The sequence below is a fragment of the Vespula vulgaris genome, chromosome 8 (assembly GCF_905475345.1).
Source record: "Vespula vulgaris chromosome 8, iyVesVulg1.1, whole genome shotgun sequence".
Classification (NCBI taxonomy): domain Eukaryota; kingdom Metazoa; phylum Arthropoda; class Insecta; order Hymenoptera; family Vespidae; genus Vespula; species Vespula vulgaris.
In genome coordinates this window covers 5436230-5463998 of record NC_066593.1, presented here as the reverse complement: position 1 = coordinate 5463998, position 27769 = coordinate 5436230, and the positions used below count along the sequence as shown (strand labels likewise).

At 30.9% G+C, this 27769-nt stretch overlaps 2 protein-coding genes across 14 annotated transcripts in view; one reads left to right on the top strand and one right to left on the bottom strand.

Annotated features, from left to right (window-relative positions):
* LOC127065916 (potassium voltage-gated channel protein eag) overlaps window positions 1-27769 on the bottom strand; it is a 113298-nt gene that overhangs the window by 10698 nt on the left and 74831 nt on the right. For 2 of the 8 annotated variants that reach the window (XM_050998946.1, XM_050998945.1), the window contains exons 3-13: window positions 18745-18845; window positions 17244-17376; window positions 15826-15837; window positions 11311-11579; window positions 10931-11230; window positions 10569-10837; window positions 9766-10031; window positions 9395-9680; window positions 8936-9299; window positions 4570-4685; window positions 2389-2505 (exon numbers count right to left, since the gene is read on the bottom strand). In XM_050998946.1, the coding sequence (XP_050854903.1) occupies window positions 2389-2505; window positions 4570-4685; window positions 8936-9299; window positions 9395-9680; window positions 9766-10031; window positions 10569-10837; window positions 10931-11230; window positions 11311-11579; window positions 15826-15837; window positions 17244-17376; window positions 18745-18845 (2233 nt within the window). The remainder of the gene's footprint in view (window positions 1-2388; window positions 2506-4569; window positions 4686-8935; window positions 9300-9394; window positions 9681-9765; window positions 10032-10568; window positions 10838-10930; window positions 11231-11310; window positions 11580-15825; window positions 15838-17243; window positions 17377-18744; window positions 18846-27769) is intronic. The other 6 variants (XM_050998948.1, XM_050998952.1, XM_050998953.1 and 3 more) reach the window with 6 other exon arrangements.
* LOC127065917 (MTOR-associated protein MEAK7) lies at window positions 4763-8438 on the top strand. Of its 6 annotated transcripts, none has more exons than XM_050998959.1 (3): window positions 4764-4949; window positions 5827-5875; window positions 6417-8438. In XM_050998959.1, exon 3 carries the CDS (start codon window positions 6417-6419, stop codon window positions 7746-7748), a length of 1332 nt encoding a protein of 443 aa, XP_050854916.1. In that variant the 5' UTR covers window positions 4764-4949; window positions 5827-5875; the 3' UTR covers window positions 7749-8438. The 6 variants fall into 6 exon arrangements, with proteins under 6 accessions (XP_050854917.1, XP_050854916.1, XP_050854914.1 ...); XM_050998957.1 differs by having other exon boundaries at window positions 5822-5875; XM_050998958.1 differs by lacking the exon at window positions 4764-4949 and adding an exon at window positions 5113-5276 and having other exon boundaries at window positions 5822-5875.

The following is a 27769-nucleotide window of genomic DNA, read 5'->3' as shown; positions in this document are numbered from 1 at the left end:
TAATAAAAAACATACGGGAAGACGAGCGACCTCGGTGAACGCCGATTTTAGAGAACTCTTTCCAATCGAAAATATCTTATTCTTATCGGGTTCTTGATATCGTCTTCAACTTTCAAAACTTTTCAAACTTCTTAAATGGTAGGTAACACGTTTCTCTCTAGAGAGTTTTATAAGTTAAAAACGTGACCACTTCGAGTCACCTACTTTGTAAGTTTGTTTTTTATTATGGAATGTATTACATCTGTGAATTCTTTTTTTTTCTTTTTTTTTTAATAAAAACTTGAATTGTTATAGGTGACACGTATATCAGCTATTAATTTGATTTTATGTTTAACGAATTGTTCAATTTGAATCAACGTTCACCGATGTGACGATATAATATAATCTCGTAATAATAATGATAATATAACATGCCGCTTGAAAAAATTTGAGAATGGCTTTACGAGAAATTTAGCGATTGCATATTGCAAGAGCACCTGGCAAGCATCGTGTGCATTTTAAAGAGATATAAAAGCATGAACCCGAGTGATAGCTTTTTTATATACACAGTATACGTATGTGTGTATATATATATATATTTCTATATGTGTTTTATATATATATATATATATATATATACTTCACGTTGGATAGCTTTTTTAAAAATTTTTTAATGTAATCATGCACAGCAGGTGAATTTTAATTATAAGAAAGAGAAATAAATTATTGTGTTATTAATCTTTTTGTTCTCTTTAACTTTAGAAAAGCCGACATTCTCAATATTTTTCGAGCGGCCTTACCGTAATAATTATTAAAAAATATTAAATATATATATATATATATATATATAGGTGACAGAGAAATTTGAATCCTAGAGTGTGTTTATCACATGCATCCCACGTTAATTGCGTTCAATCAATCGAAAAGTATTGGACGCTCGAGCCTTATCCCAAACTCAGTACTTCTTCCATCTTCTTCGTTTTTAATAATTAATAATAACAAATAGGATAGAATAAAATCGAGTCTATGTTCTATGACAAGAAAAAAAAAAGAGAATTATTTTATCAAAATGAAAAAAATACCAAGTTCTAGCAATCGCTTAATAAAATCCTGCCTTCGAATACTAAATAAAGTATATTATATATGTGTGTATATATATATATGTATTAACGTGTACATATATATGTGATATATAGCACATATATATACACAGACACACATATATATATACATGGTGAAAAAAGATGCGCATAACCTTCTAAAGGCGTATATTTTACAGCACTCTAGCATTCGTTAAAATTGCAGTGATTTTTTAAAATGACAAAGATTATGTAATAATATTATGAATGAAATGAAACATGTGGTTATCTCGAAGAGGTACGTCGATGTAAATATATACACACACTCACACTCATACATGTTTTAATTATCATCATCATCATCATCATCATCATCATCATCATCATCATCATCATCATCATCATCATTATTATTATTATTATTATTATTATTATTATTATATTTTTACTACTACTACTACTACTACTATTCTTTTTTTTTTTGTTAAATAACGAGTCGTACCATTTCGAGCTGGAGCAAAACTCGCTGTGAATGACAAATAATATAAGCAGCGTACTAATTATTTTATGTACATCGTATCAGTAATATTTAATCTCTTAATCTCTTTGATTTCGTGATCTTAATCTCTTTTCGAATTCAATGAATTATTTATTTTAGAAAATAAGTTTTCATTAGAAAACATCATTCAGAAGATTAAGAGGAAATATACGATGCCCATACAAATATCACGAGCGAGTTAATCGTGCAACATAATATATATATATATATATATATATATATATATATATATATATATATTGTGTGATTTGAATGCGTGTGTATATGGATGTGATTAGTGACTTACGATCATATGAATCATTTCGTCTATAGTAGATAAATATATCATATTTACACGGAAGAAAACAATCGCTCTATATATATATATGTATTAATAATCGCAGTCCAATATATTATTAGAAATAATAATATAATGTATAAATATGTATATATATATATATATAAGATAGAGAGAGAGAGAAAGAGACAATAATAACGATAATAATAATAATAATAATAATAATAATAATAATGATTATGATGATGATGATGATGATCATAATAATAATAATAATAATAATAATAATAATAATAATAATAATAATAATAATAATAATAATAATAATAATAATAATAATAATAATAATAATAATAATAATGATTAATAATAAAAAATAGTGTATATATATATACACTATTATATTATATATATATATATATACATAATAGGTAGCAAAAAGATGGACGGAAAAAAGAATGGAGAAGAAATAAATACGTAAGAAATGAAATTGCCTAAAACTGGGCCAGGGCGGCAGGACGTTCACGGTGAGCTCCTCGTCTGAATCCTGTTGGGACCGTGTTGAAACGGCTTTGGACACGCTGATCTGGGCTTCCCCATCGGTCTTGAACCTTTTTCAACAAGAGGCCAGCCAAGCAACGATCAAAATTCACATCGATGAGTAGAAAATAAAGGAAAAGGAATAATATGTATACATCACACGTGTACGTACGTATGTGTGTATTCTGTAAGAGAAACATCATCAATTTTTTCAATCTCCTTTTTCATAATTTTATACACACAAACACAACATATGCGCATAAGCGCATGCACATGCATACATATATTCTCTTTTTCATTTGTTCACACATGCGCATGTACATACGTACATACATACATCATTTTCATTCGATTTGTCACCAAAATGTCGATTATGTCTTTTCTCGATAACGTTTATTCTGTGTAAATATTTTAATTGTCGCAGCCATCTGTAATTATTTATTAAAATATAATCTAACATTCATTCGTGAGATCGATAATTAGTATTTTAAATCGATTATCGATATTTTAAGAGGAGACCCCAATCCTCATTCTTTTATCTCTTTAAGTTGGTAAGCGTGAAAAGAGATTTGATTTGTGCGCATGCGCACACACGTACACACCTCTCTCTCTCTCTCTCTCTCTCTCTCTCTCTCTTTCTTTTTCTATCTTCCCTTATCTTACTACTCTGTCTTTTAAATAGGATTCGAACTCGATAACACACTTTCTCGTGTAGTTTGACGGTGTGAACATATGTGTAAAAAAATACATACGATGAATATAACACTCATGAAAGAGAGAGAGAGAGAGAGAGAGAGGGAGAGATAGAGAGAGACAGAGAGAGAGAGAGAGAGAAAAAGAGAGAGAGAAATCGAAATGATCCAACGTTTGCAATTTTCTTGACTCATTAAAAAAGATTTTTATCATAATTGTTATCATAATTAATGAAAAATTAATATTATATATATTTATAACATTCGTATGTTATATCAGTAATCGTGTAAAAAAGTATTTTCATTTTTATATTTCATTTTATTTAAACAAAACTATTCAAAATGTTTTAATCTTATTTACAATCGCAAACGTGAAATCGGACTTTATATTCTCTCATACGATGTCTTCCCATCCTTCGTACATACATATAACACAACAAATTAGAAGATAGAGATACGTGACACAGTTTAAACGAATATATCTGAAAATTCAAAAATATATGCATCGATATGCGAAGGATGTGTCCTCTTTTTCTTTTTTTTTTCGTTTCTTTTCATTTACTTTTTTAAATTAGAAAAAATTCGTAGTATGCGGAAGCAATATATATATATATATATATATATATATATATCGTAATACTTATAAAAATAACGAATCTCTTTTTATTTTTAAAAAAAGAAAAATAAAGGAAAAAAAGAACGATCGATCACGAAGGAATTAAGGTTAGGTCAACGACAGATTGGGTTAAATGATCGTCTATGAATGACATCGAATGAGAAATCTTCGTAGATTAATTTACGTTCAATTGAAATTTCCCATTTAACTCATCTTTAGTTGATTCTTATATATATAATTTTTTATTAAGTTAATATCGATTGCTAATATAAGGAAAACTTGAAAACAATGCGATGATTATTTCTCATATTTTAATCACATTTCCTTATTCATTATTTCTGTTATGGATAACCATGTTGCTTTCGTGAAGACCTGTAAAATATAACCTCAAAAAAAAAAATAAATAAAAGGAAATTTCGATTTAAATGCAAGATACTCGACACTCGAATTTGATCGTGAAAGTTCAAAGTAGTCCGAGTATCATCGTTGCATCAAATCACGTTGTATCAAAGCAGGTACGTTTAATACGAGAAACCTTATTTGTATGTATATATGTATACATGTATTTATATATATATATTGAGATCGGATTTACACGTAACAAAACATAAGAGAATTGGATTGCGTTTTCCTAGAATTTTTAGCTTGAAATATTTCTGCAAACGAATCCCCAGATTTCGTCTAATTTTAACAATCGAATTCTCGCGCCAATTTCATTCGAAACAACGAGGACGTCTGCCGTGATACAAACACGACAATCGTAGAGAAATGTATTTTTCTAGAGTAAATAATAGCATGTTTGTTTTTCTTTTTCTCACTATTCTTACCTTGAGAAAATTTTCCGAACTAAATGATCCTGAGCTTGATCCAACTGTGGCTCGTTTTTTCGTCTTTCAGCGAGCTCCTTTTCACGACGCACGTCAGCCACCTTTCGAAAGATCAGCTGCACAAATAATAATTATCGATATATGTATATATCGATATATCCATACACATATATATATATGTATATACATATAAAATATTGAAAGTAAAACGATCGATCGAACGATGTTAATCTTTTTTTGTTTTTTATTTTGTGTCTTCTACTTTGCAATAGAATATGTAAATGTTCTAAAATAATTTGAATAGTGCAAGAGTTTGCGCAATTAATTTATTCCGCTCTATTTTACATCACCACCATCATTATCGGTGAAATACCGTGAAAGTAAGTTCTTTATATGTACGCATAATCGATCTTATAACGACGCCTCGAATTTCCTTTGTAAACTTGATTACGATCAATTATAGCAAGAATAAAATCGGTTTAATCTCGTTTTATCTTTCTTTCTTTTTTTTTTAATGTTACTTTTTCTTTCCCGCGTAAAAAAAGTATTACATAACCTTGCAAACATTTAACAGCATAGCCGATAGAATGATATTAAAAAACGATACGTATGTCTTTTATATGTGTGTACTTTAATTTGATATATTGTTAAAATGATATTTGAAAAAAAAAGGAAGGAAGAAAGAAAGAAAAAAGAAATTGTAAATGGTGAGTGTCAATGGGGTTAACCAAAGGAAAATAATTCTCCGGTAAGGGGTAACCGTCCGTGAAATAAATGGCATCCGATAAAACTTTTCTTCGCGAGAGGTTGAAAAAACAACAAGAACACAGTGCCTCGTTTTTCGTCCGTAGATTTCAGTTGAATGTTTACATAAATGGGATATTGCGCGAAACACGAGTGTGAAAAAAAAATAGATAAGATCTTATATTGGTCAGGCCCAGGGAGTTACGCGACGCATGCGCCGTGAAGTTAGTCGATAGGCATACAACTAGTGGCACAGTTCTCGGAGTCGACGTCGTTACACGTCTTAACCTCAAAATAAATATTCGCTCTCCTTTTATCACTTCGACACGTCGACGTAAATCTCTCCTAAAAGGTATAAGCGAATTATAAATCGAAAATATGACAGGATTGGATTTTAATCGAATAACTGAAAGCTCGGATCGTTAATTTCGAAGCTTTTTAAATATTTTATTGTTCTTTATTTCTTTTGTTTCTCCTTTATATCTCTGACTCGCGTTGGCTGGAAAAGTGCAGAGGAAAGATTTTATGGCTCGTCGTATAGAAGATTACGTACGTTTGGAAGGTTCGTATTTATTTGGTTATTTGTTCGATATTTGTCATCTGTTTTCTTTTTCTTTTGAAATCAATGGATTTTTATTCGACGATTCTATATCACTTTTCATATGTTTCGATAACCATAAAAAGAAGATCGCCGTTCGTTCGACGAATTGAAACTAATATTGTCGATTTTCCATTCAAATGATTTTACGATGCTCTTATATTTACGAGAACACTGCTTCGTGGAGATACAAGCGTCTAAATTTTATGCTAGGATGAATGGTGCTTTCTTAAAATTCATCATATATTTGCCAAATAGTGTCATATTTCTTTTCTACGTTCTGAATATTGCAATTTTTAGGAGAGAGAATTAGTTCGAAAAAAGGCGCGTAAATTACGTAAGCTTCGTTTGTTTTTTGTTAAAATTACTTTTTTACGACTTCTACTTTTGTATTAGTTTTTATGGATTTTATTAATTTTAATATAAATTTATATTAGCGTAAAGTGAAAAAGTTTTGACTGACAAAACGGAGAATATTAACGAATTTGATGTCATTGGTTTTTAGATGGGTCATGGATCAAGCCGTTCTGCTTCCTCTGCAAATATTCTATCTGCAGAAGAATTAACATTAGTGGACAATATTTTTAAATCAATGTCCAGAAGTTCGGGTTCTATAAAACGTGAAGATATTTTTAAACACTGGTCGATGCACTTGGATGACGTGCTTTTGCAATTTGTTGTAAGATTTCTTTGCCATGAACCTGGCAAAAAAGTCTCAGCTATAAATGGAGAAAATTTTGGTCGCTTATATGTTTTTGCAGTACGTGGAAGCGCGGAAGAACGTACTGATCTGATATTTGAAGGATTTTCAGAAGAAGAGCAGAAGTTTGAAATACCTACTGCCACTTTTCTGCAATATATTCAAGCTACTATTAATTCTTATTTAAGGCTGCAGAAAAATGCTGCTAATTCGCATTATCTTTCATGGAGTAGTATTGGTTGTACTGTGAATAATAGACGTATAAATATGCGTTCGCAAAGTCTGTGCGAAGATATTGTCAAATATGGTGATGTGTTAACGGTTGATCAAGTAGTTAATTGGTTTGCGGCAGCTGCTACATTTAAAACTATTCAATCACACGTTTTTCAGTGTCTTTTTCTAGTTTCTCAGAAAAAAGGAGATAAAAATACTAGTGCACGGATTAATGATTTAAATCTGTTACCTATTTGTAAAGGTTTGGAAAATATTCCTCATTTTCCAAGTATTCTGGGGCTTGGTGACGTTTTGTTCCTAAATCTAAGTTTACCTCACGAACTACGCAAAGAATGGAGATTCTTATTTTCGAGTCAAGTGCATGGAGAATCATTTTCCACCATGCTAGGAAGAATAACTATGCAAGGTGCAACAATTATTATATTACAAGATACCGATGATCATGTGTTTGGTGGTTTTGCTCCAGATAGTTGGAGATTGGGACCAAATTTTATAGGAAATCAAGGGTGCTTCCTATTCAAACTAGAGCCAGATATTTTAACATTTTCTTCTACAACTTACAATAATCATTATCAATACTTGAATCTTTACCAACAAACTATGCCTAATGGTTTGCTTATGGGAGGACAATTAAATTATCCAGGCTTATGGTTAGATTCTGAGTATGGAACTGGTAAATCGAGTAAATCTTGCACAACGTTTCAAAATTATGTACAATTAAGTGGCAAAGAGAATTTTAAAATAAAGCATTGCGAAGTATGGGGTGTTGGTCCAATACCAGCTGTAGAAGAAGATGTACGAGAAAACAAATCTGTTTTAGATCAAGATCCTACAGCTAAAGTAATGATGGAACTTCATGGACGTAAAATGCATAGCGAAGGTATCAGGGACAAAAAAGACTAATCACGCTTAAATATTTAAAGATTACTCTAAGACTCATATTACTATTAATTATATTGTATGGTCGTCATTGAAATTTTCAATTCTAATGGAAATTATTGAAAATTAAGTCACTGAGATTATATATACATGCATATATATATATATATATATATATATATATATATATATATACACACACATAGAGAAGTCTGTGGATATACTTAAAAGTGAAAAATAAAATCTAATATATTGAATATTTAGTTTTATAATTTACCGACGAATAATTTTAATAGCGAATTAATTTAAGAGTGTTAAAAAGCATCTACACGTTTTGTAGCACATGAAACGTGTGTGTGTGTGTATGCGTTAATGAGTCAGAACTTCTTGTTAGTGCCATCAGTTTATGGAGAATTTTAATCGATTAAATTAATTATTAAATTAATTAGTAAATTAAAGTAGTGAACGTTTTTTGTCTATTACATCTATATTATATATTACCTACGTATGAATGTTCAATCGATATAATTATTCATATATTATGTATGTTACTATGTTAGATTAATTTGTATATTTTTGTTGTTGTTAACTATTTCATTGAGTGTATAACAAAGTATCGTCATCGGACGGCCTGATCTCTTTTAATATATGTATATACAAATATAATTTATTTCCTACACACACACATATATATATGTATATATTGTGTGTGTATATATATCATTCGAATGTTGTATAATATGTATATTAAACACTGTATCTTGATGTTGAGAAATATCATAGAATGTGCAGTGTAATCTACATGCCTATTATATAGTGCCTGATCGTTTGAAATCAATGATCACAAAGGTGTGTTTCGTAATTATTACTTAACGTAAAGATTAATCGCAAATAGCTATTCGGGGATGTATAATATATATACATATAATATGTTTCAAAAGTGCATAATAAAGAAAAGAGAAAAACAACTGTTTATCGATATCCAAAGATAAATAAAATTTATCGCACTGTTATTGAACGTAATGTGAATTCAATAAAGTACTGAAAAAGTATTAAAGTTTTGTTCTAATCATGTAGCATATGTAGACGTCTTGCATGTGTAGATAAGACTAAAAAGAAGAAAGAAAAAGAAGAAAAAAAAAGAAAGAAAAAAGAAAGAAAAAAAAAATTTAATTAAAAAAGAAAATTAATTAATCAAAGAGAACACTCACCCGATTGCTTAGATTGTACGTTAGTACAAGATTTCTGGCGAAGGAGTTTGCGAAGGCTTGATAAAAATCCAAAACTTCTAACAGTCGATCACGCTTAATGGTGTGAAGGTCACAATAAGTTAGTGCTCTAACGTTAGCCGCGCTCTGTCCAACCGATGGGTTAGTCCAAAAGCTGTCACCAAAGACATCACCCTTCCCAAGAATTGCTACTACCTCATCGTCTTGGATCACTTCTAGGCTTCCGGTGACGATGAAGCACAACGAGTCGATAGATTCACCTGTGTGATAGAGCAGATCACCAGGTGCACTGTGCGACATTGTAAAATGCATTGCTAAAGCACGTAAGCATCCGTCGGATGCCAACCTGGACATCGATAATAACATATTATTAGTGATTAGTTTGATTAATCCATATAGATTATTTTGAAATGAAATAATTAAAAGATTGTATATATCTACCTGAAGGCAGGGTGTTCATTGAAAACTTTCCGATTAAGATGTACACAAATATCGGCTTTCATATCTTTGGGACAGTAGTTAAGCACTTTGTCTGTATCTAGGCCCTTGGTCATAGCCCATGTACTTACTACATAATCCATGACACGTTCGCTAAGCGCTTTAGGTACTTCATGGAGTTTCATGAATTCCCGTACGTTGTTCAACATGTCATGGTATTTGGCGGTGGCCGATGTCATTTGTTGAATAATGGTTGTAACGTGACCAAAGATCGTAGCGTACAGCAATGCTATTTAAAAAATATAATCGTTAGAAGAATCTTATTTTGGTTGAGCGCACGTTTGTACTCGTATTATAATCGTTATGATTCGTACCAGCAATGATCATCATGCAGATGGTAAATATCTTCTCGTTATCTGTTTCTGCCGCGACGTTTCCAAAGCCGACGGAAGTCATGCAAGTCATCGTGAAGTAAAGAGCAGTGACATACATCGTGCGGCGTGATGGTCCAGCTACTAGTTCTGGTGCAGTGCTGGCATTGGTCCACAAGTAGCTGTAGGGTGACTGGGTAACATTGGCCAACTTCCACAGCCATGAATATTGAACTCCGTTGTCAGCATCCGATCTTCCTATCGAATACCTTCAACGCAATGACATTTCTTACAAGAAAATTTCGGATATCTAATCGTGTTCTAAAGGAAATACAAAATAAAAAGAGGTCAACCTCTGATCGAGCCATCTACAAAATTGAATCATCTAAATCTAAAAGGAGTGCGTCACGCTTCGTTTAATAATTTGTCAAGAGTCGATCTTGTCAATTTCGAAAAGCATGATTCTCGCATGCCGCTTTTAATAAATCGAACGACGTTGATGATGATGAAAAGACGATAAAGCGCTCTCGTTAATATAAAAATATATATTATACATCAGCGATCCCTTCAAACTTATTGTAGCGTTATTTTTAATTAATCAAATCTTAACGTGCAGAGAGACTCAAAGCAACATAAACTAAACGTAGCAATAAATTGCGGTAACAATGCGAGTCCGTTGTGTTGTATCGTGTGTATGTGTGTATGTATATATACACATATATACATACACGTATGTGATATTATATGCAGCCAATCGTCCCATCAAGATGTGTTACCTCGAAAGTGTGTACGCAGAGTAAAATCACCTTAATGTGACGTACCAGATACAGGCCAGCCAGTGAGCAACCAACATGTAGAAACAGAGCAGAAGAATGAGCATGGCGGCTCCATACTCCAGATACCGATCGAGTTTGCGAACGACCCTTCCAAGACGAAGTAAACGGACGACCTTCAAAGCGGAGAAGAGACTACCGATACCATCCTCGTCGTGATCGAACGCGTTGAACACGTCGTAGGGTAAACAGCTCAGCAGATCGATGATGAACCAAGACTTGAGATAATTCATCCTGATAACCTATGATCAAATTTTAAAGATATCGTTAAAAGTATCATCGACACGCATATGTAGGACATATTGTAGAAGAAAAAAAAGTTCAATTGGAATTACTTTTGGGTCGGACACAACTTCACCACCAGCCCCGACGAACGTGGTATGAAAATTTAATACTATATCGATAAAGAATATTACGTCGACTATACTGTCGAGTACCAAAAGAGAAACGTCCTCGCTGGTTTTATTTTTGAAGGCAACGTTGTACGGAACCATTATGGCCGTGTAGAAGGTCAAGCACAAAATAATCCAATCCCAGATCGCTTTGAACGCGCAATAGTGTAACAAAATGTGCGGTGGAGTCTTTGGTGCTTCCTGTCTGTACTGTGGCATTACATCTCCGCTCAAGGACATCATCTAAAATTTATATTTTTATTTGGATTAAATTTATATGGATCATGGACGAATTTATGTTGATTAAATGATGCAAAACTTACATGAGCCAGATGCGATTGTTTCGCAGTAGTAGGTAAAGCAGAATCCTTTAGAGCTGGAAGATGGGAGCTGAACTGCGAAACAAGGACCGATCTCGATCTGGTAACCGATCTTGCGAGTTTGGCAAATTTTGAAAGACCACCCTTGCTGTCGTCCGTCTCGATTGGCTGCTTTAACGCCGTTATGTCTCGGAAGGTTAACAGGAACAGGACAACTAAGTCTCGTTCGTTTTTGATCGGTGCTATTTGTAGTAGAAGCCATAGTGGTGTTTCTGTATATCCCGAATTGAAATAGCATATTAGATTGATAGAAAAATATTAAAGATTTCGACAATGAATCGATGCAAATAATAGTAGTAATAATAATAGTAGTAATAGTAATAGTAATAGTAATAATGATAATAATAATAATAGTATCTAATCAAATAGGCATATATGTATATTATTCTGATTCCTACGAAGAAAAATTGAAAAAAGGGGGTGAAATAAAAAAAAAAAAAAGAATAATAAAAATATTCTACACGATATATAGAATTTACATAAAGTTCGAGATTAACATTTTAACTCCTTAAAAGATAATTGCCATTTAAACAATTGTATTACCGTATCGTTATGTAAATCCTCTATATATCCTTTGAAAAAAATTTCTTTTGACCGAATTCGGTCGTCGAATCGATGATAAAAAAATGTGTCAAAAAGAGTAAATGATTATCTTTACTTGCGTTTGTTACGGCATGCTTCTCTTTGTTCGAAGGAATTAAAAAAAAAAAAGAAAGAAAGAAAAAAGAAAGGATGGAAAAGAAGGAAAAAAAAAAGATAGATACTAGAGATAGATACAATCGTGTGTGTAGATACTATAACTATATACATACATACATACATATATATGCATATACGTATATGTATATACATACATAAAAGCCATGCGCTGTCTATGTACTTTAGCAACGTTTTAGATCAATCAGCTTTAATGAAAGATTAAGCTTCGCGTTTCAATCTTCCTGGACACTGGACACGCTCTCTTTCTCTCTCTCTCTCTCTCTCTCTCTCTCTTCTGTAATCACTCAACGTATGCCATGCTGTATATACATACATACATACATACATACATACATACATACATACATATATATATATATATATGTATATATATCAAGCTCTACGAAATTAGCTAAGACAAGTGACAAACATAATTTAAAGCATATTCCATTTAGCGTCTCCATAACGTAGAGATAACAATGCGCTAGCGATGGATACGTCAAAGGGGGATGGATCGACGATAGATCAGCGAAGCCACCTGCAATTTCGTGTTTCTAATATCGGATCAATGTTGCAGCGTATGTGTATGTTTACCGCATGTCTCTTTGTGTATGTTATGTGTTGCATGTATGTATATAGGTGTATGTGTATTTCGCTGCGTTTAAGCCAAGAATGCGGATGAGTTAGAGGAAAGAGAGAAAAAAAGTTTATGCAAAGAAGAAGATAACGAAATTTATAGAAAAAAATTATGTATTATACTATACATACATACATATATATATATATATATATATATATATATATATATATATAATATAGATACATATACGTGGTATAGGTGTTTCATAATACGTGATAAAATCAATAAATTCATAATCAGTGCCGAGAGCCTTAGATTCGATAAATAACAAAACGGTAATCTATGCTTATATCATAAACATTTTGTTATTAATATTAATTTACAAATTTGCGATTATAATATACACATGTTTCACGTAATATTATTATTGTTATTATGAAACACCTCGTAGGGGTGTTAGAGAGAGATATATATATATATGTTAGATAGGTGTAATAATTTAAATAGGATTCTTCTCTCTCTCTCTCTCTCTCTCTCTCTCTCTCTACTTTTCTCTGTCTGTCTCTCTCTCTCTCTCTCTCTCTCTCTCTCTTTTTCTTTCTAATGTCTGGTGGGCGTGGACGTGCTCGATAAAACTTTCGAATCGATTCTTGGTAGGATTCTCTGAGAGAGGATTATTGTCTTAGATACCATTAGTTGTCACCCGTTACAATACTATATTCACATAAGATATTGTTGTATTTTTCTATTGGATGATTATCGAACAATAAGGCGTGTCCGTAAGTCAGAATAAAAGTTTCGACATTTTTACGTCTCGAAACGAAACCATGTTTTTTTATTCATCCTCGAGATCTGTTTAATTAACCCTCTACAACGCCATGTAATTTTGAAGTTACATACTTATGTAAAAAAAAAAAAAAATGTAAATTTTTTAGTTTGGTTTTATATTTTACGGTATAAAAATTATCTTGCGATTTCATGTTCAAACTTTTTCATATTTTTTAAATAATAAATTTAGATATAACATTTTTACATATAGTACTGTAATATTTAGTTATACTATACCAATTTTTAATATTAATAAGATTATTCTAAATAGTATAGTTACAATTATTTTTAATATAATTTTTACTCCTAAATAACAAATATAATCACAAATGTGTCTCTATGTGTGCACATGTGAAGTTATATCAACTATACTACTTTTTGTGTATTATATAAGTAATAGTATATCTTTCACACACACAGATATATAATATTTTTGTCGGAAGAAAAAAAAATTGGGTTATAGAGGGTTAATCGTCCTTGTAAATTCGAACGAAGCGAAAGAATTAATTTTTTTCTTTCCTTCTTCTTCTTCTTTTTTTTTCTACTATAGAGAAGAATAAAATCACTTCTTTTACATGGTCTTCTCTCTCCATCAGATTTTTTCTTTCTCTTTCTCTCTTTTTTTTTTTTTTTTACTTTAGTCGCTACTTTATCTCCTTCTCGTATACGATCAGGATTTCTTTTTTTTTTCCTTGTTTTATTCCCAGATCGTCGCGATCCATGATGAGTTCGCGAGAGGGAAACTGGGTCGATGCGAATTAACGAGACGACGGATACCGAAGTGAGGGCAGCAAAGAGTTCAAATCGTTTCGCTTCTTCAAGACGAAGAAAACATTCGTAGGATCGCAATGATCCATGATCTACGTCGTTTTTACTAAAAGTCATCGATATTCGATACAACTTGTTCGTATTTACAATATTTACATAGAATTTTTTAAGGCCTCGTAAATATGCAATATTTCATATCATACGTATCATTGTTTTGCAAATGATAATAAATTATTTTTATGTATGTGTATGTACATTTGATTTTATATTGATATACTGCTGTGGGATAAAAATTTTCGGTGACAAAACCTAGGCGTGACCAAAAGTTTTTAAGTGATTTTAAAAATCAATTATACTTTTTCGAGACTGTAGTTGTCCAAGCCTAGCTTGTAGTTTTATAATTCGAAAAAGGAAAAAAAAAAAAAATAAAGAAAAGAAAATTAGCCTAAAAAGTCTCGAAAAAGAGTAATTGATTTTGAAAATCATCAAGAAAGAAACTTTTGACTCACTCTGTATATAATATGTACATAATGTACGTAGCATACATGGAAATATATAGGGTGGCGTAGAAAAAAATTTTTATATAAACGTAGAACAGACACGCCAGAAAGTGATCCTTTATGAATACTAAAAAGTAGTAAGACTCGGAATATTAGATTTTTTCTTTTTCTTTCTCTCTTTTTCTTTTTCTTTTTTCTTTTTTTTTACCAACAAATTCAAATTTATTTTTACATCAGCAAATGAATAAAATGGAAAAAGTGTATTCTTTCGTATACCATTTTCTTTTTCCGTTTTTTCTTTCTTTTTTTTTTTTTTCTTTTCAACGCATCCCTGTATATTATACGTACACGTTGAGTTCGAGCTGGAAAATATTATATCTTCTTAAGTACGTATATACATAAATAGAATTTTCTATATATGTATATATGTATATATATAATCCTGCAGCATCTTTCTCTAGTCTTTATCTACTTACTAGTATATAATTCGTTTTAGGTTCTACAAATTCTTCAAGCGTGTGGATATATCTTACCGTATACTTTCGAATCGATAAACGTAAGCGATAACAAATTTGGAACGCAAGAATAAGGACTGAAAAGAAAGAAAGAAGGATGCTGACTGGTTGAGGGTAGATAGGGAAAAAAGTAGGGATGATTCTGGTTAACCGAGTTTGCGATAATATACGTTCTTGATGTCAATAAAAAGAGAAAAAGGAAAGAGGAAAGAATAAAAAAAAAAAAAAAGTAGAAAAAAGTGTTCGAGAGAGTAAATAAGGGGATTAATTTTCGTCGTGTCTTTTTGTGAATGATCGGAGATCCTTCTTTCTTTTTTTTTTTTTTAAGGTGGTCACTCTTGACGATTCATTTTGTTGATCCATTTAGAATATTTTTTTTTTGGGAGGGATGGGGATGATATTTGAATCCTCTCTCTCTCTCTCTCTTTAAATTGACAGATAGTGTATAATAAAATACGCATTTCGAGCCATGTGTCGTTGATTTGATTAGTTGTTATACTGTTAGATTCGAGGCTGACTTACTGGTGGATTTTGCGAGCACGCTTTTGTGAACCTGTGTTAGACATACCTCGTGGGGTACCTTTAAACAGAACGATCTTTTATTATTGAGCTTAACGTTTGGTCTGTCGACTAGAAGGGAAGAGGTGGAAAAAAGGATTCGATTGATCTCGATCATTCTTCTCTTTTTTTTTTATATATATATATTAAACGTTCCTCATACGAAAACTATCATTTCGAATACGAAAGTACACGTATATACATACGTATTTATTTAGAATAAATATTCCTGTTATAGTCATTGTAAATTTGACATTGTTTTCTTGTCATGAATTACAATTTACTATTTGCACGTTAGTACGTACGTGTGATCGTAGTCGAAAACTTCGTTAGTATGTAGAGTAATGAATAATAGTGATTCGAGTTCGATTATATAAAGAAAAGTGAGTTTGATCGAAAGTAAATGATATTGTTACATCCGTCCCTTGATTTATGCGAAGTATCATCCTTTGCAGCAGTTTGTTTTTGTTTTCTTCTTTCTTTCTCTGCGCGATAAAAATTGCTTTAATGAAGTTTCTCGGTAGATCTAAAAAAAAAAAAAAAAGAAAGAAAGAAAGAAAAAAGAAAAGAAACAAGAGAAATGCCTCTACAGAAGAGACAATACAAATTATACAAATATTTACAGAAAAAAGGAAAAATCTATAAAATTATACAAAAAAATAAATTTGATTCATCAACGTTATCGGATATCGTATTTCAAAGCTATAAACTTTTACTTTTTAATTGGCTCGAAAGTCAAAGTATTCAACGGAGAAATCTCGTCTACAATAACACTTTTTTAGGTATTATCGATAACACAATAAACGCTAAATAAAGATAAATAAGGATGAAAGAATATATTTTCTTTTATCGCGCAAAAATCAAATCACGTAAACAGAGAGATCTCGTATAAAGAGTATCGCGTAAATTAATGGACGGATGTATACCATATGATCGAGAAGTTTTATGATGAATAATTTATCGATACGTGACATATGGGAAGAGTCGATGACGAGAATGCGAAATATCTAATTGACGAAACTCCGGTGACAAACTCGGTAAAAAAGATGATGCAAACAATAATAATTTTTGTACCGAGATGTTTGACCAGCTTTGAGCATGCACAATAAACACATTTCGTGCTTCGAGTACTTCCGTCGGTGTAACTTATTCGAGAATCGACGTTTTCGAGATTAACTTAATGAAAGAAGAATTATTTATAACTAAACATTCGTTTGTTTCTCCTCTCTTTATCTTGTTTTCCTTTTATTCCAAACTAGACGCTATGATTAAAATTATATGTCATATATGCCCAGTGACTATAGATAAATCAATATTTATTAATTGTTTATACTCGAAATAGTCGATTCTCTTTTGAAAAGCCACGAATACGACGACACCGAAGCATCATATCATGCTTAATAAATAATACTGACATAAATTACTTACTGTTCTTCTTGTAGAGCAGGATCTCGAATTGGTCGTGAATTTGGCCCTCGAGGCACTCTTCGATCCTGGCTATCGTTTCCTTGTTCGTTAGTTCCCCGTACATGAATCCACATCGGCATGACTTTTGCATAACCTGTGTCGAAAATTTGTCATCAAGATATTAATCTCTTTTCTCTCTCTCTCTCTTTTTTTATTTTGACAGAAGAGACATTTTTATCATGTATGTTCTTGATATACTAATACTCGTAATAATAAACACAATGTTGTTATCCTATTAAACTCATTAATTTTTCGAGGTGCGAGTATAAAAAGTAATCGGATTATTTGCACTACATTCGTAACGAAACGAGTTTACTGTATCTCCCTTGCTTTGCCCTCTTCTCCCTCTTTCTCTTTCCCTCACCTCTCCATCCAATTGCAAACTATGACGAGAGGAAACCAAAGCAGGTTTGATGTATTGCTTTCGCAATTTCACGGACACAATGCTGGGTAATCGCGAAATCCCTGCATGGATGCTAGCTAAAAATAATATTTGAGATATCCTCTAATCTCTCTTCGTGATCATTCTCTTTGTGATACGCAGAATTAACGTACAGCTATGGAATATTCCATGTGATGTTCAAAGGTAGGAGCTTTGATTATTTTCAAATTGCAATGAAAAGCGAGCAATTTTGACTGCGTTTGTTTGTTTGTTTTTTCTTTTTTTCTTGTTTCAAGTAAAGTAAATTTCAAAGTAAAAATGTGTTATTATCAATTGGCTTGGTATTTGATAAATTATGCGAGTTGAAAAAAAAAGAACAACGGACGATATTAATTTTCTAATTAGCTCTAGAATTATTTTTAATTAATAATAGAAATGTTCGTAGTATTTCAAAGAGAACTATGTCATGTCAATCTTCGAATTATTTAATAAATTATATTAGTTAAACAATAGTAATTTCTAATTTAGTAGCGTTATGTAAACGTTCCTTGAAATACAGAAAACATGTCGATATCGTGAAATTATGTTATATAATTACGAAAATCGATCGTAAAAATGTTATATTAATTTTGAGAAATATTTATTTAATAAATCGCGTGAGCTTAAAGAACATGATAAATAAGACTAATTGTTAGTCTCACGTTAAATAAAAAAATGTATCGTGTAATATCAACGCATTTGTGCTATTTTAAAAAAAAAAGAAAAAAAAAAAGAATGAAGAATCGTTACTGTGACATGTCTATGATATTTCAAAGAAAAATATGTTGTATTAATTTGCAAAGTACTTCATAAATCGACTGAATTAAAAAATGGATAATACTAATTTCTAATTTGTCACGTTACATAAAACACATTGTATGTGATATCGACATGTTTATAGTATAAAACGACTTGGTTGATCCAACCTCTGTTAAATCTCGTAGTCCCGGTTTCTAATGGTTATAGATGTGTTTTATATATATATATATATATATATATATATGGATGTCGGAGGGTCGATAACAGAATTGGATTTTATACCTCGGCACGATTGTAACCAGAGATCTTGCAAAAGCTCTCGTTGCAATAGACGATCGGAAAGTCGACGATCTGAGCATTTGCCAGTAAGAAGCTGCTGTCAGCTGTGAACAGAAATAAGAAAGAAAAATTGTTAAGTAAATTATTTTTTATTTTGCGAGAAACTAGAAAAATATTAGATCGTAAATTTGTCGTAAATAAGTAAAATTGAACATTACTTATAATTATTTTCCTAATTTATTTTCTTTCGACTTCAACTTGGTTTATTCTTTATTTTCTTTTTTTCTAATTTTCATATACTTCATCTATGCTAAAATTTTCGATCTTATATTTTATTTATAAAAAATCATTCTGTGCTTTACATATATATCGTTATTTTTTTTTAATTTATTTCTATATACGCGCATATATGTATTTCAAGTTTTATTTTTTATTTACAACAAAATCACCGTGCGTTCTACTTTTATGTATATATCATAATTTGTTGACAAAGCATATATATCAATATATGCATATATTTTAAAAATCCTATTTTTAATTTATAAAAAAGATCACTGTTTGTGTTCTACGATGTATATCATAATTTTTTGACATATCCCACACATATATATATATATATGTATATAAATGTATGTACACGTTAATATATTTTCATAGCATTTTTAAAAATAAGACCGTCTAATGATTTATTTTATCAATTAAATGAAAAAATAACGTCAAAGGCGATTGTATAGTTGCACGATAAAAATAGGGAATTCGACGCAGTTATTTGTAAAAATTGTCGTATTTGAAACACGACCGATAATAACGAGAAAAAGAGAGAGAGAGAGAGAGAGAGAGAGAGAGAGAGAGAGAGAGAATATAACGGTGTTGACGTATCAATAATTACGTGAATTTAACGATCACTTTATTTAAATGGAATAAAACGTGGGTAAAGAAGCGTAGGCGGACAGACACCGGATATTCGTGTCGTTTGAAAACATTCGTGCAATTCCCCATTTCGCAAGAATTTGTAATTAACGAATGATTAACAACGTTAACTCGGCCACAAAGTTGTTTGTAATATTACTTCGTAAAGATTCTTTTCCTTCTTTTGAAATTCACCATTTAAACTTCACGTATAATTATCGTCTTTCTCGTTATATCATTTTAAGTATCCTTCGAATTAAATAATTTTTCATTTCTTTTTTCTCTATTTCCTTTTCTTTCTTTTTCCTTTTTTTTTTCTTCGCTTCTTTTTGTCCTTTCGCGATTACGAACTTTTTCCCGATATCTTTATTCTTTTTCATCTTTTTCTTTTCTTTTTTTTTTTTTCGTTTTTTCCCTCTTCAAGATAATTCCAATATCGCGCTTGAGATATTTTACACTGTTCGGGTTTTCTCATCCACTTATTTATTTGTTTGCGATATAACTAACGTAAAACATTAAAGAAATTTATTCCATTATTCATATTCCTTCGACCTAAAAAAGAAAAGAACCTTCGGTAAGACGATGATCGCTCGTTATATTTGAGTGGACGAGAACTTATTCGTTTCCTTATTTGAAATAAAGGATCTGCATTGAACGATTTATATTCGATTAAATTTTAATCCTTTCGAATCGAATATAAAAATTAATTTCATTAAAATTGTTATACTTTACGAATATTACGATTTAAATATTATTAAAATTATTTTCTTTTAGCTTTCTATATAATCCAATCTTTTTCCGCTTTCTACAAAGATACAATACAAAAAGAATGTTTGCATCGATTAAAAAAATAATTTGTTTATTAATTATTTATTGATTTATATAATGTTATAAATCAATCGCAATCTGATGTGAATTCTTTTATTATCAAAACAAGAAAAATTTAGTTCGTAAGAATTTGTTTATAAAAATTGTTTATAACAAATTGTTAATAATTATTAACAATACGTTGTAAAAATAGAAAAAAATCATGCCCTTTGAAATGATATCCGTTTCAAGGTTCTATGACTTTTAGTTCCAAAGATATTCCCATACAAGTGGAAAACGTAATTATTTATAATGTAAAAAAAAAATTATTTCAACAATAAAAAAATAATTTGTTTATTAATTATTTATTGATTTATATAATTTTATAAGCCGTGATAATTTTATAAAACGTGAATTTTTTTTAGCAAAACAAGATAAATTTAATTTTCAAGAATTTGTTTATAAAAATTGTTTATAACAAATTGTTAATAATTATTAACAATGCGTTGGAAAAATAGAAAAAATCATGCCCTTTAAAATGATATTTGTTTCAAGTCTGTACGACTTTTAGTTCCTGAGATATTCCCATGTAAAGGAAAGAAGTTTACGCTGACCCACTGACCTATATAATTTCATTCAAATTAACTCGGTGACACACTGACCTACATAAATTCCAGGAATTTACGCTGTCCTACTACTACTACTATACTACTACTACGATCAGCTGATTATGAATGAAAATCTTTCGAAAGCGATATCTCCCGAACGAAAAATCGTAAAGACTTGAAACAAACACCATTTTAAAGCGCAATTTATCCTTTATTTATTTAAATATTGCAATCATATTGTTATAATAAAATCGATTTTGTTAATAATTTTTAAAAATGAATTTTTCTCTTTTCTTTCGTAACAAGGGCATAACTATAATGAAATCATTCAAATTTTTATTATAATCATGTAAATTTTATATTGTTTATTTAAAATTAGATATAAAAGATTTATTAATAATCGCGAACGTATATGAAATTGACAGATCGAAAATTCGAAACGTTTTTCTTTCGTGATACTGCATTTACTCTGCGCTTATCTTAGGTCATTATTATACGTAAGCGCAGAATATTTTTTCAAATTTTAAAATTACAATTCAGACTCGGACAAGTAGGACAAAAGTCTCGGAAAATAGTAATTGATTTAAAAAATTTCACCTAGTTACTTTTAACTCACTGCGCGTATATGAGCGAGTGACTTCGAAGTTACACAGCGTTTATAGATGGTTTAATTAAATAGAAGTTTGTAAATGTTCCATCCTATATATACATATATATATATATATATATATATATATATATATATATATACACCTCTTTGGTCAAAATAAATATATGTACATCCACATACATATGTACGTAGAAAATTACCAGTCATGTTTGCTGTTTTTCATGCATGCAAATATCTATCCACTATTTTTCGTTCTCTCCTTTCGTGATCGGGAAGCACCTGTCTATATTTGATATCGTTCATAAATTTCCATCGAGTTTGAGCCTTCTCTCTAGGTCGGCCATATCTCGTATAGGCCAACAACAAAAAGTATTACCTGTTTCGGTATACTACGAACGGAAGAACGAACACCAGATTACGCTTCGTATCTCACGTTCGACTTTTTTTGTTGTTATTTTTTTTTTCTTTCTTCGTTTTTTATTTCCTTTTCAACGGAGTAATAGTTTACGTTTATCCACTTTATCGTCGATTTTATCGATCGACGACAAAACAGGTCAGTCGTTCGATCTTTTCCACCCCTTTTTGCCTCTCTCTCTCTCTCTCTCTCTCTCTCTCTCTCTCTCTCTCTCTCTCTCTCTCTCTCTCTCTCGTTCTCTCCCTTTTTTCTTTAAATCATTTAAAATATTGAAATATATTGTTTTTCACTTTGTACCTTTTTTCCCCTATTTTTTTGTTCTTTTCATTTTTTCTATCTCTTTTTTTGTCGGTTCACTCTTTTATCTTTACAGTACGTGCTAAGTTCCTAATATTATTATTGTCTGTTGTTGTAGTTTCTTATCGGGAACAATAATATCGTAAAAGCATAATTATTATCGATTATCTTGTAGGTTCAATGAGTAAAACATGCTATCTGCGTTTACTTTTAAAGAATTTACTATATAATTTACCATATATAATATATCAAAATATATCAGGTTTTGCAAATGTAACCAAAAGAACAAATGTCAACGGTGTGTTGTAAAAATCGGAGAAGGTAGTAGGAAACGTTGAAAAAGAGAAGAAACAAAAGGGAGAAAAAAAATAAATAAATAAATAAATAAAAATAAAAAAATTTGTCTGCGATATCTCGTAACGTGTGTTCCTTTCGAAGGGGAATCGAGTGAACGAGTTGACGAGAATCGATCGCGTGGGTTACTCTAAAGCTGAAAGGCTTGTCGACCTTGGAAATATCTCGGCCGGTTAAATAATTAGGATGTATATCACGAATAGAAAAATAGAAAGAAAAAAAAAAAAGGAAAAAAGAAAAAAGAGAAAATAGAGAAAACGAAAAAGAAGAGAAAAAGAGAAGGGAAAGAAAAAAAATGAAAAGAAAGAAAGAGAGAAAGAAATAAGAAGCATGACACAATCAGTCATTATTTCCGTGATAAGCCATAAAAGGGAAAATCATTTCTGTTACACGCCATTCGAATATTTATAATCATAATTTGAGAGATCAGAGAACATGTGAGAACCTTATCTCCATTAAGCCACTGCGGTCTTTTCGCATAATAAAGATTAAATAACTTTTCGCGTTTCTCTACGTGTCGTCTTTTGCTGGTCGACCATACGACATAAGACATATATATATATATATATATATATATATATATATATATATATATATATGCACTTACACATAAGATACATATTTAGATAGAGAACCATACATGAACTTGTTTCCAGAGGGATAAACACAGTGACTTTACTCGACAGGCATATAAGTCTCTCGTGCATAAGTTAAATTCCAATATAAGTACATATATGTATGCGTATATGTGTATAAGCATTAGAAACGTACAAGTTCTACCGTTTGCCACATTTCGTGCTCGTTTCGTGGACGCATACTTATAAACTCGGTCGTTCGGGTATATAACGGGTCAAGGCCAAATGCATTATAGCCAATATATACGACATATGTGTGTAAACGTATGCGTGTGCGTGTGTGTATATATAGGCTGACTAAAAACGTATCTAGCAGAGCTTTAGATAAAGCATAAGCCTAATGCTATCTCAGTATATCTCTATTCTTATTTTTTTCTTTAATCGATGTGCCATTTGTTTAGGAATATACTCTTCTTCTTTCTCCCTGATTATTTTATTATTTAAATATTTAATCGATTGACTCCGGTGCATAAGATCTCTTTTTCTTTCTCTTTCTCTATTTATCTATCTATCTTTCTTTACCTATTCTTTTCTTTCGTTCTTTCATATATAAACATGTATATATATATATATATATATATATATATGTGTGTGTGTGTGTGTGTGTATATATACTCGAAAATGAACATCTAGTAGGCACTTACTCTCATACAGGAAATTGTTATCGACTTTATGACGGTGTTTAACGTAATGAAAGAGACTTCGAACCACGTCAATTTAGCTCTGTTTAATTAATTACACTTTTGATCGTTTTCAAAGTCATACGATGGTTGTACTACTTCGATGTTTCACTACTTTGGAAAGTTCCCAAATAAATTTTTCATCAATCACCGATATTTCCCAAATTTATTTTTGAGACGATGACGTACTTGCACTATATACGTACATATAGGTATCTACGTATGAACGAAAGAAAATTGTGTGTGTGTGTGTGTGTGTTTAAAGTACGATGAAAAGAAACCTGTTCTTTTCAATTTCATCGGAAAATCTTTACGAAACGTTTTCAGAATATTTATATTAAATAAAATAAATACATACTTTTCCCATGAATTGAAAGAAAAAAGAAAAAAGAAGAGAGAGAAAAAAGAAAAAAAAAAGACTGGTGTATCGGAAACAAGAGAAAAAGAATAAAAAATCGGAACACGTTCTGTCGAATGCATAAAATAAGATAAAGAAATGTAAAAAGGTATCGATTGTGGTCGATAATACGGTTAACTCGAGAAGCTAATCGGGTCAGCCGAGGGTTATATCGATTGGGTTTATATTTCTTCCAAAAAAAAAAAGAAAAAAAAAGGGGTAAGAAGAAGAAAAGAAAAATGAAATAAAATAAAGGAGAAAAATGAAGGAAGAAAAGAAAAATGATGCAAATGGTGGAAGGAAATAAAAAAGATAGGGTAGACAAATTTGGGCGAAGGAGAAGTTAGAAAAGTTTCGTGACACGAACTTTGGAATGAAGATTCGAGTCACGTACAATGTTATTCGATTGTAATCGACTTTGTGGTGAATCGCATAGACGATTCTCTTTCTGTGTTCTCTCTTTCTCTCTCTTTCTGTCTGTCTTTTTGTCTCTCTCTGACTTTCTTGACGTTTCCACGCGGAAGCTACGAGAGATAATAAAATCCAATGAGAGCTTTATGAGAATCACGTGATGTTCGTAAAATATCATAGTGACAGTTTCTTCAATGAAAAAACTTTTTTTCCCGACAAGATTATCTACTTGAAAACTTATCGAATGAAATAATAATCGGCCGAGCGTGAAATATTACTATGAGAACGACGATCATCGTCGTTATTATTCATCATAATGAAAGATGATAATCTCGAGAGAAACAATAGTAGATATGTATATATATATATATTTTTTTAAATATATATTTACATGTTAAACATTGCTACGAGAATGATTATCACTATCATCGTTATGAATAATTGTCGTGATGGATAAAAATGAAGATTAATCTTGAGAGAAGCAATAGTATCTGCATTTATATATATTTCAAGTTATAAATATGATCATCATCATTATCATCATCATCATCATCAGTAATAGCAACAGCAACATCACTCATTCATCGTAGATTAAGATAATCTCGACAGGGACAGTAGTATATATTTTTCTTTCTTTTAATACATATGTTAAATATTACTATGAGAATGATCATGATTATTTATTATTATCGTTATTATCATGTTAGATAAAATTGAAGATTAATCTTGAGAGAAACAGTAGTATATATTATTTTTTCTTATATATATATGTGTGTATGTGTATGTGTGTACATGTTAAACGTTACTACGAGAATGATCATCAGCATCGTTGATTATTATCACGCTATATGAAAATGAAGATTAATCTCCAGAGAAACAATAGTAAGTACATAGTCATTCTTGTATACACATCTACATATGTATATATACATATAAATATATGTATACAAACATATATATAATATATGTAATATATATATATATATGTGTGTGTATATATTGTTTTGTTATACAAGACGAAGAGACAACAAAAGTAGCATTATCGATTCCTTGCTAGAGCAATGTTACAACATATAAACATACATATGTATATATGTATATATGTATATAAGATGTTAGGTGAATTGTAAGAGGTAAAGTAGGAGTCAGTACACAATAAACCACTCCGTCTCTTTTCTTTTATGATGTCGAAGAAAACGAGTACGAACAATGGATTTCATCCCAATCCCGAGGCAACCGATTTTAATTTAAAATAATATACTCGAGTGAGAGAAGGCTAAGGAGGTCGTTCGTTCCATCGTTCGTTCCTTCGTTCATCCCTTCTTTCGTTCCTTCGTTCGTTCCTTCGGTTGTCCCTGGGGTTATCTCCTTGGAACTCACGAACCATCTTATTTATGAAACAAAAGGCTATTTTTAGTTAACATAGTTACGAGCTTATTTAAAGTAGCCCCGTCTCGTTAAGCAAACGAACGAATGAAAGAACGAACGAACGAACGAACGAACGAACGAACGAACGAACTAAATGACTATGTTGTGTCATAGACGGTAACAAAAAGAAAAAAAGGAAAAGTAACTTCGATTCAAGAGAAACTAGATTCGTTTTCTATAGGTCGTTCCAAAAAAGTTCCTCAGTGGATAAACTCTGAGTTCAGTTTTTAGTTTTATAATCATTACGAAAAGAAATTTTTGTTGATAAAATAGCAATTGATTTTTATAATCATCTGGGACTCAGAACATTTATTCAATACACTTTTACTTAAACGTTTTAGAAACAATTACTTATACATAATAAATTACGTTGAGTGCTTAGATCAACGTGTTAGATTCACTTTTTACACGAAGTAAATATAAAAGAAAATACAGATGAGAAAAGGGATTTAAAGATCTTAGATATCGAAGTTGGAATGAATGAATGAATTAAATGCTTAATACGATCAAAGATTAAATTTGTCGACATTAAATCCGCATCTTTTACAAAATCAATCTAAAAAGACATAAATAATTATAATAATGATAAAAAATTAAGATTCTAAAGATAACAAAAAAATTATATTTGAACGTATAAATTAATTAGAAATTCAACATTTAATACAAACGATTACATCAGTAAAACGTTGCACATCGATTACTTATTTATACGGAATCGTTTAAAAAAGATATAAACAAATAAATACGAAATAAAAAAGACTAACTTAGATAACGAATAAACGGTCAAATAAAAGACTAAATTAGTCCGCCCTATATAAAATGCGCGTTCGAAGGTGCATTTATCCCTTTCAAGGTCGTACCAGGTTACTTTCTTTTTTTTTCTATTGGTTAGCTTGTTGACAACAATTTCCTAACGTAAATATCGAACGTAAAGCAGCGTTTAAGTTTAGCGATAACGCTAACCTGTAACGTTCGAAAGCACACGAGTTGCCCGCTCGATAGCTTTCAACAAGTAGAGAGCTTTCGAGGGGACACTCAATCAAAAGTACCTTCTTGTTACAACGTCTACCCCTCCCATTCCCCTCTCCCACCCCCCCCTTTCTATCTTTTCTGTCCCCATCCCTTTACACTACTCTTTTGTTGCTACTTTCTTACTATGTATCAATAATGTTTCTTTTTCATTTTTTGAACTACCCTGTATATGCCTTATTATATAATGCACAGCATGTACCTTTTGAAATATATATAGGACTCGTATTTTTTCATTATTTTCATTGATGATGAAAATTATATCATTAATATGGCTTCATTATCGGTCAAATTGAAATAAGAATTTATTTCTCACGCGAACCATGTATTTTTCGTTGCAACTTTCTTTCTTTCTTTCTTTCTTTTTTACTAGGTTGATAGTATTTTTTTTTGTATTTTTCAGAATTATGGATGTGTGTGTGTTATTATATAATGTATAATATTGCCT